Genomic DNA, 15,031 nt, shown 5'->3' with positions numbered 1-15,031 from the left:
ACTTTCTTAGAAGTTGAAATAGATTTCCGGCGCCTTCCGGAGGGCCGCTGAGCGACCATGGGGGAGCTCTGGCGCAGAGATCACGGAGGAGTGCCGACTCGGAGACGATGGGGGAGCTCCGACGTGGAGACAACGGGGGAGCTCCTATGTGGAGACCACGGGGGACTCTGATGCGGAGACCATCTGCGAGTATCCAGGAGAACAGCTGACTGGCTTGAGGAAAAGGGCCGCATGCACAGTAGCTCTCTGCTACTGAGACCACCAAGGTTAAAGAATTGCTTACATAAGTACCAGTTCACATAAATCACCTTTTACGTAAGTCAGGGAGTGTCTGTACTCCTTCATGCTCCCCAACATCAATAAAGTTTCTCAGTGCTGTGTCCCTTCTCAGAGAACCATTGGAATGATGAAGGGTCTTTGGCCATAAATATTAATTCTGTTTCTCTTTTCATATGGAATCTAAAAATAAAGTACAGTATATTCTGCGTGTTACCTTGATCCAAGCATGTCTTAAATAAAAGCCTGAATTTTCTGTTTTATTACAGATTTCCGACATCAACATTATTTTTCCATTTTCACCTTTGCAACAGTGGCGTGAAGACAGCTTGTAAGAGGCAGTGACATCCTCCCTATTTTCTTGCCATTCATTCTGTGCCTCGCCATGACTTCAGTCATAAACAGTGGTTCACACCAACCTGTGCCCTCCTTCCAACTTTCCCCAGTTACCCCACATATCATCATCATTAGAGCAACTGGAGCTGCTCGGGATCAGAGCAAAAAGGGAAAATATAGATGTCAGAGTGTTGTGAGGAAAACAGAGATTCTAGATGTAGAGAACTGTCATACCAAAACTGCAACTGTGAAGATGCAAATCACATAGAATTTATACTTTGACCTTGGAGAATTTTGTTTGACTTTCCACAGCTAGAAAAGATGGAAATGGGAGGCAAGTGTGGAGGTGATCGGTACAAAGGCAAATACTAAGATCCTTTAACGAAGGGAATGAAACTTTGTTGAGTAATCACCCTGGTGTTACAGCCTGTAAAAGGTGCAGGTTAAAGAACGGGTCAGATTGTTTTCTCCGAGTCTGTAATTTCCTGGGGCTGCTATTTTTAGCTTTGTAACGTGAGAAAGGAAAACTCTCTGGCTGGAATCTGAAGCAAGCGATGGCAGGCTCATCTTGTTAAACTAATGGGGTCTCTTACCCAGACAATCAGCAGCTGGTGCTTTCGCTATGGGGAGGGGAGGGGGAAGGAAAATGTTGAGAAGTACAGAAAGGCAGCCTATAAAGTGGAAGCAAACTGTGAACATTCCCCCTTGCAGTTTATTTGCACAAAGATGTAATGCAATGAATTATATTCACCACCCGCACTAAAACTAAATAGGGTGAAGAATTTTGAGTAAGAATGCTCTGGCAGAAATTACAAACACTTTATTATAGTAACTAAGAGGATAGGGCAGACATTTTCCATCAGCTGTGCCAGGTATCTTGGAAGCTGCTCTCCTTCCCTCCCCCAAGGATTGCCAAATTTAGTCCAGTGATTACTTCACCAGACTCCAAAACAAAGCAACATCTCCCATCACTGCTCAAATTGCCCTTCTCCTAATGGAATATAGAAAAGTTCCCAAGGGATCCCACAGTGAATTTGTGTTTTTTTTTCCAAATTATAATGGAATCAAGCTGTTTAATTACCATCACTATCGTCTTATTGCTTGAGATTGAAAAGAACAAATTAACCACATAAATTCTCGTTAGATCGATCAATGTTAAGACACAAATTACAGAGCACTGCATGTGGCAGGTTTTTTGTCCTGTGTCACGAGGAGGGTGACTTCTGCTGTTAGTTCAGGAGGTGAGGGAATTAAAAATAGAGAACATTACTTAACTATGCCTTTCTTAGTCCTTGAAAGTTCCACTCTCATATACATATACATATTGTCATCATCACATGGGAATTTTGCCACTGGTACATTTGACAATTAAACACTCCTGACCCTTGAACATAAAAAAATCAACAAATACTTTTTCTCCTGAAGAATATTAACCTTTGGTCAATTCTTCAAATATTAATTCCTGGTGTTTGGTGCAATGGCAGCAGTATTGACACACTAAGCAACAGAAAGTGTAAAGGAATGTAACAGAACAGAAACAGTTTTAAGCTATGGGAGGGGAGGGGGGTTGGTTGGACCTTTTGGGGGGGGGGGGGGCAGAGAGAGAGAAAGAGAGAAAGAGAGAGAAAGAGAGAAAGAGAGAGAGAGAGAGCGAGAGAGAGAGATATTTCAAAGAGCAATGAGGTACAATTTCTCTGGGGTCTCAGAATAAAGTGGCTGATGGTGCTGTAAACAAAAGGACAAAAAATGCTGTAACTCAGGAGGTCAGGCGGCATCTCTGGAGAACATAGCTAGGTGATGTTTCGGGTTGAGACTTCTTAGAGGGGAAGCAGTGAAAGAGGGCACTGCTCCCCTCTGTGATTCCACACTTTGTCTTGCTTCCCCTTTTCCAGCTTTCTCTCCCCCCCCCCCCCCCCCCCTTACAGTCAATCTGAAGAGGGGCCTCGATCTGCTGGGTTACCCCAGCACTTTGTGTCCTTTCAGTGTATTAACCAGCATCTCTGTTTCTACATGGTGGTGCAGTATTAGCTTTAGAGCAGCTTGGTATGCCACTGTCCTTGCAGTACTGAGCTTGGTAAATGTGTCCAGTACCAGATCACAGCTTAGAGATGGTAGCGGGGGCTGTTGAATCCAGGACAAAAGGACATGGCACAAAGACACCTTTCTGACAGATCCCTCGGCAGCATGTCAACCAAGCTATCCTACATTCACAGCATATTAGTCCATGTAACACGCATATACTCCACAGTGATGAAAGGACTCTTTAATAGAAGTTACCCTCAGTGTTTCAAGAGGGTAACATCTTAAACAAAGGATTTTAAAGCCCATCTTGTTGAGATGATTCTTGCAAGAAACTAATACTTTGGTAGTCCAAGGTGCTGAGAGGATTCCACTGAACTGGGAAGACGGCTCACTATTTTGGCAGGGTCCTAAGCACAATTGACCCACCTCACTCAGGGATATATTCCAGCATTACTTAAGCAGCAATTCTGGGTTCAGAGCTTTATGGCTCCCCACACTGTGCTTATGAGTGTCACTATTAGGAACCTGTTCGTAGAGTGGGGTCTCTTTATGCACTCTACTAATTAGACTCACAAGATGAACGGCTTTGATTGTGCTAGTTCCATATGATCAGGTTGGGAAGACTTTGTTGTCTCCACATTGATGTTTAACGAGAGGCAAGAGTACTGTCAGGGACAGCATATCCACTGCTTTTTAGTCTGATAACAGGTCCTGATCCCAAAAGTCACCTATCCATGTTCTCCAAGATTGCTGCCGGCCCCTCTGAGTTACTCCAGCAGTTTGTGTCTTTCACTGCTTTTCTTATTTGTTATTCTACTGAAGGAGCTCAACCTCAACAGATGGAATTGAGGGCGATGGTTCTAGCCTTAGATAAGTTTCCAGTGTCAGAGTTTCAGCTTTAATATGGTATTTAAAATCTGACTGCCTTCACTCAAGGGCCAGCTGCCTCTTGGCATTCTGCCCTTGGAGTTGATGGGAAGTGGGAAGGCAATTAACAACAAACACACGACAACCCGGGCTTTCCTTATTATGTTAAATAGTTTACACAACATTAAGAATGTTAACTAAACCAAGATGGAAATATGTTATCCAATTCTTGGTGCCAATTTTTTTTGTTGCCATTAGGCATTCTTAGTCGATCCATACTTCCATTTCACCTAAAGGGCCTGGACAGCAGACCTGAGCCAGTGCACACCGAAGAAACATTGCAACCCAGGGGCGACACATCTTCCAGCTTGGATTCAAGAAACTGGATTCAGTGCCCTAGGGAGAGAGGAAGGCAAATAAAAGCAGCCAGGCTTCCCACTCCTGATGGGTATTCAGCAACTCCCGCAAGGTTCTACATGAGCAAGAGAACTGGAGGGTGAGAAATGACAAGTTCTGCCTTGTGCACATATCAGCATCTCATAATTTGAGTGCAGAATTGATCTTCCTGCTTTTCCACGAAAAGCTAAAATACTGGGTGCATGCAGAGATAAGTGATTGCAAATGCTGGAATCTGGAGCAAAAACAAACTGGGGGTCAGATGGCATCAGTTGGGGGGAAGGAATAGTCGACACTTCAGGACAAGCCTCAGTCTCAGGACTGAGAGTGGAGAAGGAAGATAGCCGGTATAAAGAGGATAGGGGGAGAGTAAGACAGGGGCCGGTAGGTGATAGATAGACTGAGGAGGGGCAAGTAATAACTGGCAGATGGTGTCAGGTTGCTAGGAAGGGGTGTGGTGTGGTTGGTAGACTGAGGCTGAGAGGTGGAGGCAGACCACAAAATGGATCTAACTGCATTTTTTTCCTCAAGTGTTCCATCAACAGTTTTTATTTTGCTCACAGGTGCATGTAATAGTTTTTGTTGTACAGTACGACAAAACTTCACTCTGAAGGCTTTACACCCCCCCCCCCCCCACCTGGTAGGATGACATCCAGGCCATCCTCCTTGTTCCTTAATGATTTGTGTTTCGGCCACAACCTGGCGAGTATGGATTGCCCATGCTTCTACTCTCTTTTATCCATCTTGACTTTCCCTATACACATCTTTCAATTTCAAAGCTAATGCTAAAGGAACGCTGCACTACCCTTTAGATGTGAATTAAATCTGAGATTCCATCTGCTACCGCACATGGACATAAAGAGTTTAGTGTCACCAAAGAGCAGGGAACTTCTATCGTCCTGAGCAATGTTTATCCCCAAACACTCTAAAATGGCTGCCACAGTCTACAACAGTGACTGGATTGAAATGGTTGGGATAGACAATAGACAATAGGTGCAGGAGTAGGCCATTCGGCCCTTCGAGCCAGCACCACCATTCAATGTGATCATGGCTGATCATTCTCAATCAGTACCCCGTTCCTGCCTTCTCCCCATACCCTCTGACTCCGCTATCCTTAAGAGCTCTATCTAGCTCTAAATGGATGTGGTACTATGGAGACAGGGAATTTATCCAATGGAATATAAATGTGGCCTTTGAAATAGAGACAGATAATATCTAAATAAAGTTCTCTTTTAAAAATATATTTCCATAACAGTTAAGAGGAATACACTTATTGAATAATGTTTAGAACTGGCACAAGTAATTGCCACCGTTCTGAGGACACAATGCCCTGACACAGCAACTCAACCCTGCTGCACAATTCCCCACTGCAAACTACGAGCTCCCACTCTGGCACTCTCATGGAGTGAGCAGAGATTATGTACAAAGAAGTGCTTGACCACAGAAACCTATCCTAGCTTGCACTTACACCCGTTGGTGTGCAGGTTTTCCTCCCAGCTGGTTGAACTCCTCAGCAAGGCAGCTTCTTACATACTTATGTCCGATACTTTTCCCCACAGAACATCATGTGAGGCATACGGAAAGAGACGACTTGGAGATTACAAGTTTGAACATAAGGAACCCAGTGGTGACTCAAATCCCTCCCTGCATGCACGTAGTTACATCTTAAGTCAAAAGGAGCACAGTCAAGCCCACTTTCACATTTCTCTGGATTGATCCAAGACATTGTTGAGTTACAATAACAATCAACTCTGTGATATATAAATCTAGCTTCTGCTCAGTTTGTCAATAAAAAGGATTTGGCACTTTTCAATCAAGCTAGTTCCTTGATTTAATGAAGGCATCATTGCGAATCAGTGCAAAGGATGAAGTTTGTGATTTAACATTAGTTGCTGCAATCAAGTGGGATTGACTGTAACATGCAAGTCATTGAGCAGTGTGAGCGAGAAGGCTTGTGGGAGGAAGGAATAAGGCACGAGTCACATCAGGGTGAAGAGTTCCAAATATAGGCTCTGTTAGTGGCAGTGAAACGCACAGAGCAGAAGGGACAGAATTTTCTTCATAAGCAGAGGGAAGGATTTGCTGGGAAGGCAAAACCAGGGCAGGGTGGAGTTTAAATAAAAAGTCACCCAACGTTTCTTGCACAGCGGAGAACCCAATTTAAGAGCAGCATTAAGTGGGATCTAGAATCCCTGCCTGGCATCTCAGGCTGGACAAGAGGCACAAAATGCGAAGGGAACCTGGGGAGGGAAAAGGAGAGTGAATTACATATGTGTGGTGGGCAACTAGACCTTGTGGACTTCGTCCCTGCAAATAAAGCCAGAGTGAGCAGATTGCCCATGTGTGATGTGCAGCACTCACTCTGGGGAAGGATGAAGCACACTTTGAGACCCAACAATTCCAGAAGTCCGATGAGCTACGTGCCAGGGTGGGAACGCTGCTCGTTACTCACGTGTTCTGCATCAGCTCCGGGTTAGGCACACACTGCAGCCGCTGGGAGAGGAGCTGGAAAGCCTTGCTCTGGGGCAGAAGCATGAGAAGTCCGTACAGGGCTTTGATCAGATAGGGATTGTTCTCAACGTCAAGGAGCTGCAGCCTCAGATCTGGGATGGAGAACGGGAGATTAAATCAACAATGTCAAAGGCCGGTGGAGGGGTGTAGGTGGGGGAGGGGGGAAGGTGGGAGGGTCAGGGGGGGGGGTGGTAGTTGAGGGCGGCCATGGTAAGGAGAATTGTGTACAGTAAGATATGCAGTGTCTTGTTCAAATGAATAGTCCAAGCACATTGTGTCCTGAAGATCAGGACAGGTTCTAACTCACTCACCGGGCCCCTTTCTCAGCACGAGGTTTAAATGCCAATTTTTATTCAGCGGGGGAAGAAAGTCCTATTTGTCATAAACTGTAATTGAAGGAGTGGGTTTAGTTTATTGATGTTAGTTTGTTCTTTTACCGAAAGGTGCCAATGGCTCATTACAGCTTAAGATGGCCTTCCAGACTATCTGCAAAGCGTCTTTTCTTCCTCAAGCTGCGGAGCATGGGAGGAGCACATTTACCAGTGCAGGAGCATCCTTGGTTCATTTTGCATTTGTTTTACTGGCTCTAGCATCCCTGGACAAATAGATTGCTTGTCTGTCTCAACAAATGCCAGGCTGCTTGAACCAATAGGCCCAGAGGGGCCCCGGGAAGAAGCTGTTACTAAAAGCAACAAGGAATATTTCAGTTTGAAAGTTATCGCTGGTTCACAGAGTCAGGAGCTTTTCAGCTGCTCCCATATTTGGTGTACACACAGATTTATGCAGCTCCCATTGCGTGCTTGTTAATTCTGCCCCATTTCCTGAAGCAATATTACTTCTGCGTTGTGAATTCTGACAGGGCTTTTGGAAGCAATGAACACTGTCGGATTTACTCACATGTGAAGATTGGACACTCAATCAGTTGTACCAGCTTGTCCACTTCAGTCAGGAAATCTATTGTCACCTCAAGGTCTCCACTGTTGTAATAGTCAAGGTGAACGTGAGCCAGAAATGAATATGACAGCATCAAGTTAAAGCAACAATTATTTGTTAAACTCAAAATTAAATAATATATATTTATATGGACACACACAATATTCTAATAAATAATATATATTTAAATGGACACACACAAATAAAGCAAGACATGCATTTAGAGAGCTCTCTCTTGTTCTCAGGATGTTCTAAAGTACTTTCTTATCTAAGAATTATTTTAAGCATAGACACTGCCAACACAGCAAGCAATTTACTTTCATATTTCATAAAGCAGGAGGCTGCTATTCAGCCCATCTGGTCAATGCCAATACCCATCGTACAATGATCAGCCCCATCCTTCCACTTACTGTCCTGTGATCAATTCTCTTTCACATGTCCATCGACTCCTGATTTTCTTGCCTCCTATCTACAGTATAAGAAAGAACAATTGACCTACGTGCATGTCTAGGTACTGGAGCTACTTGGTGGAAAAGCACCCATTCACAGAGAGAGAAAAACATAATTATCGCATACAAAATGTGCAGTCAAGGGCAGCACGGTACAGCTGCAGTAGAGTTGCTGCCTTACAGCGCCAGAGTCCCTGAGACCGTAGTTCGATCCTAACTACAGGTGTTGTCTGTACGGAGTTTGCATGTTCTTCCCGTGATCAGCGTGGGTTTTCTCTGGAAGTTCCGGTTCACTTCCCCACTTCAAAGACGTGTAAGTTTGTAGGCTTATTGGCTTGGTAAAATTGTCAATTGTCCCTACTGTGTGTAGGATAGTGTTAGTGTGCGGAGATCGCTGGACGGCCCAGACACAGTGGGCCGAAGGGCCTGTTTCCTCGCTGTATCTCTAAACTAAACTTTGGTATAGGAATAGGGAGAGGATTCAGAAATCGGAGGTGCAAAAGGACATGAGTGTGCTGCTGCAAGATTTCCAAAAGGTAATTTTCAAGTTGAATCGGTAGTAAGGAAGGCAAATGCAATATTAGCATTTATTTTGAGAAGACTAGAATATTAAAATAGGGATGTAATATTGAGGCTTTATAAGTCACTGATCAGACCGCATTTGGAGTATTGTGAGCAGTTTTGGGCCCCATATCTGAGGAGGAATGTGCTGAATTGGAGAAGATCCAGAGGAAGTTTACGAGAATGATCCCGGGAATGATTGGGTTAACGTATGGTGACGATTTGATGGTACTGGGCCTGTACTCGTTGGAGTTTAGAAGGATGAGGGGCAATCTCATTGAAACTTTACCGAATAGTGAAAAGCCTGAATAGATTGGATGTGGGAAGGATGTTTCCACTGGTGGGAGAGTCTAGGACCAGAGGCCACAGCCTCAGAATAAAAGGACATAACTTTAGAAAGGAGATGAGGAGGAAATTCTTTAGTCAGAGGGTGGTGAATCCGTGGAATTCATTGCCACAGAGAGCTGTGGAGGCCAAGTCATTGGGTATTTTTAAAGCGGAGATTGACAGTTTCTTGATTAGTAAGGGTGTCCAGTGTTATGGAATGAAGGCAGGAGAATGGGGTTAAGAGGAAAAGATAGATCAGCCATGATTAAATGGCGAAGTAGACTCGATGAGCAGAATGGTCTAATTCTGCTCCTACGACATGAATGTGCAAATTCCACACAGACAATAACAGAGCTCCAGACTGAAGCCAGGACTACTGGAGCTGTTCTGTTCTTCTAGCTGTGTCGCAACTTTAAAGAATTCACAGTCACTCTGGATAGATTTGAACTGCAGTCTCTGTGCTTTTCTTCCATGCCCTGGATTACGAGGCCAGTAAACTCCAGGACGTCACTTATAGCACAGTTTTGTTTAGGGCACAAAGGGGAACTTCTATATCTTTGTCCAATCACCTCTTTCCCACCTCCTTCCCAGAGGTGCTGCCACACTCTCGTACCCTTAATTCTGTTCTTTCGTTATTGCACTTTAATATTCTCTTTGCACTGTATCAGATAGTACTGTAACGTTTGCTCCATTCTTCTATTTTGCATTGTTGTTGTTGTGCTTATTATTGTATCTATCATTGCCATGTACATTGTTTACTCCATGGGCTTCATGTCATGGAGTCTGAGAATGATGCAGCGTGGAAGCAGGCCCTTTGGCCCAACTTGCCCACACCGGCCAACATGTCCCATCTATACGAGTTGACGGGTTTAAATACCTCTCCCACAAAATATAAATCAAATAAAGCCAACCCCACATCACCAGCTTGGCTTTGTAATCTGAACTAAACATTCAACAGCCAGAACACTCAGGAAACTGTGCCTCAATTGGAATGTTAGGCAGCCAATCAATGAAAAATAAGGAAGCGAAGAAAAGCAATGAGTTGTGTGATTGATATGTTAATAAATTCAGGTTGCACATACAGCATTAAGAGATAGCTGTAAAAAAAAGAGTGATTTGATCCAAACTAATTCCTGTGAGCAAAGAACTCCATTGCACCCTGGCGTATATGAAAATAAACTCATCTGAATCTGATAGGATACTCAATCTGCACCTAAGACATCATCTCATCGAAAAGGGGCTGCACAATGGCACAGCCGTAGCGTTGCAGCCTGACAGCGCCAGAGACACGGTTCAATCCTGACTATGGGAGCTGTCTGTGTGGAGTTTGTACATTCTCCCTGTGACCGCGTGGGTTTCCTCCGGGTGCTCCGGTTTACTCCCACACTCCAAAGACATACTGGTTTGTAGGTTAATTGGCTTTGGTAAATTGTCCCTAGTGTATAGGATAGTGCTAGTGTACAGGAGTGATTGCTGGTTGGTGCGGACTCGTGGGCCAGAGGGCCCGTTTCCGCACTGTATCTCCAAAGTCTATAAGACAGCATCTCTAACAGTAGAGTCCCCTTTGAGTACTATATTAGAATGCAAGTTTAAATTATCTCAAGAGATTCCGTTTCTATTCCTGTCATTGGAAGAAAAATATTAAATGAGCAACACAGGCTTTTCCAGTGGAGTTCCAGGTGGAGGGGCATCTTTTTTTAACGTGATACCTGGAAATCAGAGAATAACAATGAAACATCAACCCAGATTATATGTTCATAACGATAGCAGGGCCTGAAACCTAAATCAGGTGTGGTAATATAGAATTTATGTCACAGGACAATCAATTCAGAGTTAAGTCTCCAATTCCACATCTGGTACCTTAATTACCACTTTATCTCCAATAGAACTTCATACTAATTTTGTCAGTTCATACCTCTTGTTTGTACAGCAAAGCAGATTAATTGACCACCAGGTGGCGCCAGCAATGGCTGCCTCGCCAACAGTCTGTCTGTCCTTTCCTTTGTGTTGAAATAGTATGTGTTAAATGTATGTTTTTAGTGTTCTTTATCTTGTTTTATGTGGGGGGTGGGGGGTGGGGGTTGGGGGAAACTTTTTCTAATCTCTTATCTCAACGGAGATGCCATTATTTACCGTATCGTATCTCCGTCCGCACTGCGGCCTCATATCGAGGAGTTGGCAGCCTTTGCTGGAGACTGGCTTTTGAGAGCTCCACCGCGGGTGCCTACGGGATTTTAACATCGCAGAGCCAGCGATCCCTTTGCCAGGGATCGACCTCGGAGCTCCAACCGTGGGTGCTTGCGGACTTAACATTACGGAGCCCGCGGTCTCTGGTCAGAGACCAACATCGGGGACACCAAGCCATGGGTGTCAACCGCCCCGACGCGGGAGTTTCAATTGCCTCGATGCGGGAGTTTCTACCACCCCGACGCGGGAGTTTCAATTGCCCCGATGCGGGAGTTTCAATTGCCCCGACGCGGGAGTTTCTACCACCTCGACGCGGGAGCTTCGACCGCCCCGACATGGGAGTTTCTACCACCCCGACGTGGGAGTTTCTACCGCCCCGACGCGGGAGCTTCGACTGCCCCGACAGATGGTTCAACTGCCCCGACCACGGGAGAAATAAAGAGGAAGAAGATTGGACTTTTTTGCCTTCCATCACAGTGAGGAATGTGGGGAATCCGCTGTGGTGGATGTTTATCTTAACTTTTATGTATTTGTGTGTCTTGTTTATTTTCCCGTATGGCTGTATGGTAATTCGCATACCTCAATTGGTACATGTGACAATAAAAGACCTTTAAAACTTTTGAAAGCAAGCCATTCCACATTTAACAAGCATTTATTGATGAATCTCATAACCAATCACTTACTCAAAGAATGAACCACCTCCGTGCTGGGTAATGAGCAGGAGAGACAAGAATGCTGACTGCCAGCAACTGATGCAATGGATGTGGTGCTTGGAATTCTAGAGACATTCAGAATGGGACCAAGCCCTTTGATTCACCAAGACCAATCATCAAGCTCTGTCTTATTTACTTAGTTTAATTTAGTATAGAGATACAGCGCAGAAACAGGCCCTTCGGCCCACCGAGTCTGCACCGACCAGAGTTGCCCGCAAATTAACAGTATCCTAGACACACTAGCGCCAATTTACACTTATACCAAGCCAATTAACCTACAAACCTGTACGTCTTTGGAGTGTGGGAGGAAACTGAAGATCTTGGAGAAAACCCAAGTGGTCACGAGGAGAATGTAAACGTACAAACAGCACCGGTAGTGAGGATCAAACCCGGTCTCCGGCGCTGTAAGCGCAATAAGGCAGCAACTCTACCGCTGCGCCACCAGGCCGCATTTTTTAATGTTTTCAAAGGCTAACAATACTTTATACCACAATGTGTCAGGATAATATTAATAGTTATAAGAGGCTTTGCTGTTCGAATCAGTGGTTAAACCAGATAGGATCTGCAATGTGTCGGTTTGATCAATAGGTCGAGATGATAATGGAATAAAAAATGAGCCAGATTACCCTCTTCTAATCACTCAGTGAGAAATACAAGGATTGTGGTGGGATCAGCCTGCTGGATGAGCACCCAACAATGGAGGGTACGTACTAGTTTGTGTCCCCGATTCACATCAACTTAATCCAACTATTTTACATTGGTATTGAGAGCATCAAATTCAATGGAAAACATCATTTACAATATTAACAATGTGTGACAAAACACATCTTGGATCTCCAAAATACTTGTCCCCACTTCTATCATGTTCTACACTTTCAAAGCAAAACAAACCAGAATGAGTGTGCCATATTTTCTATTATATTGTGTATATTCTGGGAATTAATATTACTCTCAGTTCACTGCCTTTTTGTCTCTCATACATTCCACTTAAGGTGCTGACAAATCATTGAATGTTCAGACAACGCCAGAAATGGCTCCACATTATCAATAATCACACTGCTCTCTTCTGAAATGCCAAAGGCAGAATTGCATAAAAGAAAATCAAGTTACTAAAGCCGAGGGATGCCCAGCTTCTCCAGAGACTTTGATATTTCATAACCCAGCAAGCATTAGAGCCAGTATGATTTGCATTGGCAATCCAACCCTTTCACCATACAGTGATGTTTTAAATCTCATGTTTAGACCCTAGGATTGAGCTTTACTTCCTAAACGGGTTCAGTTGAGAGTTTCTCATTTCACCCCCCCCCCCCCCCCCCTTCAACGTCTAATTCTTCTGAGACAACCCCTTGGAATCCTGGGTGAATTGCTTCCACTTGCTTTCGGGTTTCTAAGGTGACTGATGAGGCCTATGCTTGACCCTCAGATGAGGCTGAAGGTTGGGAGGGGAAAGAATGAGGTAGCTTCTGAGGTGAATCTCCTTCCATCAATTACATTGAATTGTTCTGTGCTTCTGATGCATGGCCAGGGATTCCCAGGAATCTGTGGGATGTTGCACTTTTCTTTCCCAAAGAAACTTTCAGCACATTCATGAATAATTTTATCTGTCCACAAGTAATTCCCTCTCACATGGAGCTTAGAATTAAGTGTGTGCTTCAGGAGTCTAGTGTTAATCATGAAAATGGCATGGTCTACTTTTCGAGCTGTGAGTGAATTAAGGGCCTCAGTGCTGTGATGTTAGCTTGGGATTGCACCCTGATGTTACTTTGCGTCTTCCAGTGAATTTGGGGGATTTGGCAGAAGCAGTGTTGGTGGTATTTCTTCAGTGCTTTGAGTTGTTGCAATGGGTGGTATACAGTAGGGCAAGGATCACTGCTGCCCAGTAAACTGCGTTTTCTGATTGAAGAAAATATTTTGGCAAGAACACAAGGAAAACCCCCCTTGTACTTAGGCACAATGTGCTGAAATAACTCAGCGGGTCAGGCAGCATCTCCGGAGAAAAGGGATAAGTGATGTTTGGGCCAGAACTCTTTGGATTCAAAATGTCACATATTGCTTTTCACCAGAAATGCTGCCTGACCCACTGATTTACTCCAGCATTTTGTGTCTATCTACAGTATAAACCAGCATCTGCAGTTCCTTCCTGTACAATCCCCTTGTACTTCACTGAAATAGTCCCGTTTGATATTTCACATGCACCCTAGTGAGGAATAAGATGCTACAGTTCAATGTCTCATGAGAAGATCCAGACGACTGCCATTGCAGTCCTTCAGTACTACATTTAAGTGTTGCCCATGAGTTTGTACTCAAGGCACTGGAGTGTAAATTGAACCCACAGAAAATGTCATGCCTGAGGTAGTGGACACACATTTCCAACCATTCTTCAAATCCCACTGCTGGGAAAAGCACCCATTTCGCCATCGCTATTCTAGGTCCCGGTCACCCCCTCTCCTGGCGCGTTGCCAGTTTTTATTTCCTCCTTTTCAAAATGGTCAAGGTATTTGTCAGTTAGCTCCTGTTACTATATTAAAATAGGAGCAAAATAAGGAATGCTGAAATTGTGCATTTGAGAAAGAGAAAATCAAAACTATTGGTACTGTCAAGTGTAGAGTCAAACTTCTCATACAGACTATGAGCTTTTAATCCCAGATATTCAGTGATGTCAGCTTTCTACTTTTACAAGCTAATTGGTGAATTAAATATCCAATTCGGTGCCAGAGGACATTAGTCAAACCATAGCACGGTGCAAAAATACTCAAGTTTATAAAAATAGCATCAAATTGCATAGCAGTCAAACAGACTCTGATTTTTCTCCCCCTCCTCAGAAGATCAATGATTTAGTTCTTCTGTAAAATGAACCTCCAAATTTCATACATAACATGCGGCACGACACAATAAACGCAATTCATTTCCAAACAAGAATATTAGAATTTAAGAAAGCTGGGGCAACAATCGATTAATCACTACAATTTAGACTGAATTAATGAAGGCACTTGTTTGGCAATACTCTACATTCAGATGGTGGAGAGAACCAGAACTCGTCTGAGTGTGGATCCATTATCCACAATTAGCATCCTGATTAACTTAAACTTACAACAGAGCATGGAAACAGGTCATTCAACCCACCAAATCCACACTGGCCAATAAGCACCCATCCGTATTAATCTCATCTTTCAGCACTTGGGCCCTAACCTTCCACGCCTAGGCAAGTCAAGTGCTCATCTCGACACTTCTGAAATGCTGTCAGCGACTTCCGTTTCCACTACCCTCTCCAGCAGGGTATTCCAGGTAATCACCAGACTGGGTGAAATGGAAATCCCTCAGAGCCCCTCTAAATCTCTTCCGCTTACCCTAAATCTATGTCTTCTAGTTTATCTACCTTTGATTTGGGGAAATTACTTCTGCACTTTACCCTATCAATACCCTTCAATTTTATCTACCTTCATCATGTCCTCT

General features: G+C 44.0%; 1 protein-coding gene across 3 annotated transcripts in view; it reads right to left on the bottom strand.

Annotated features, from left to right (window-relative positions):
* Positions 1–15,031, bottom strand: part of vac14 (vac14 homolog (S. cerevisiae)) — a 252,869-nt gene that overhangs the window by 32,046 nt on the left and 205,792 nt on the right. For 2 of the 3 annotated variants that reach the window (XM_078400593.1, XM_078400594.1), the window contains exons 18-19: positions 7,306–7,385; positions 6,350–6,500 (exon numbers count right to left, since the gene is read on the bottom strand). In XM_078400593.1, coding sequence (XP_078256719.1) covers positions 6,350–6,500; positions 7,306–7,385 — 231 coding nt within the window. The remainder of the gene's footprint in view (positions 1–6,349; positions 6,501–7,305; positions 7,386–15,031) is intronic. The other variant, XM_078400595.1, reaches the window with a different exon arrangement.

This window comes from Rhinoraja longicauda, chromosome 6, assembly GCF_053455715.1.
Source record: "Rhinoraja longicauda isolate Sanriku21f chromosome 6, sRhiLon1.1, whole genome shotgun sequence".
Taxonomy (NCBI): domain Eukaryota; kingdom Metazoa; phylum Chordata; class Chondrichthyes; order Rajiformes; family Arhynchobatidae; genus Rhinoraja; species Rhinoraja longicauda.
The sequence above is the reverse complement of the archived record's forward strand: the minus strand, read 5'-3'. Positions and strand labels throughout refer to the sequence as shown.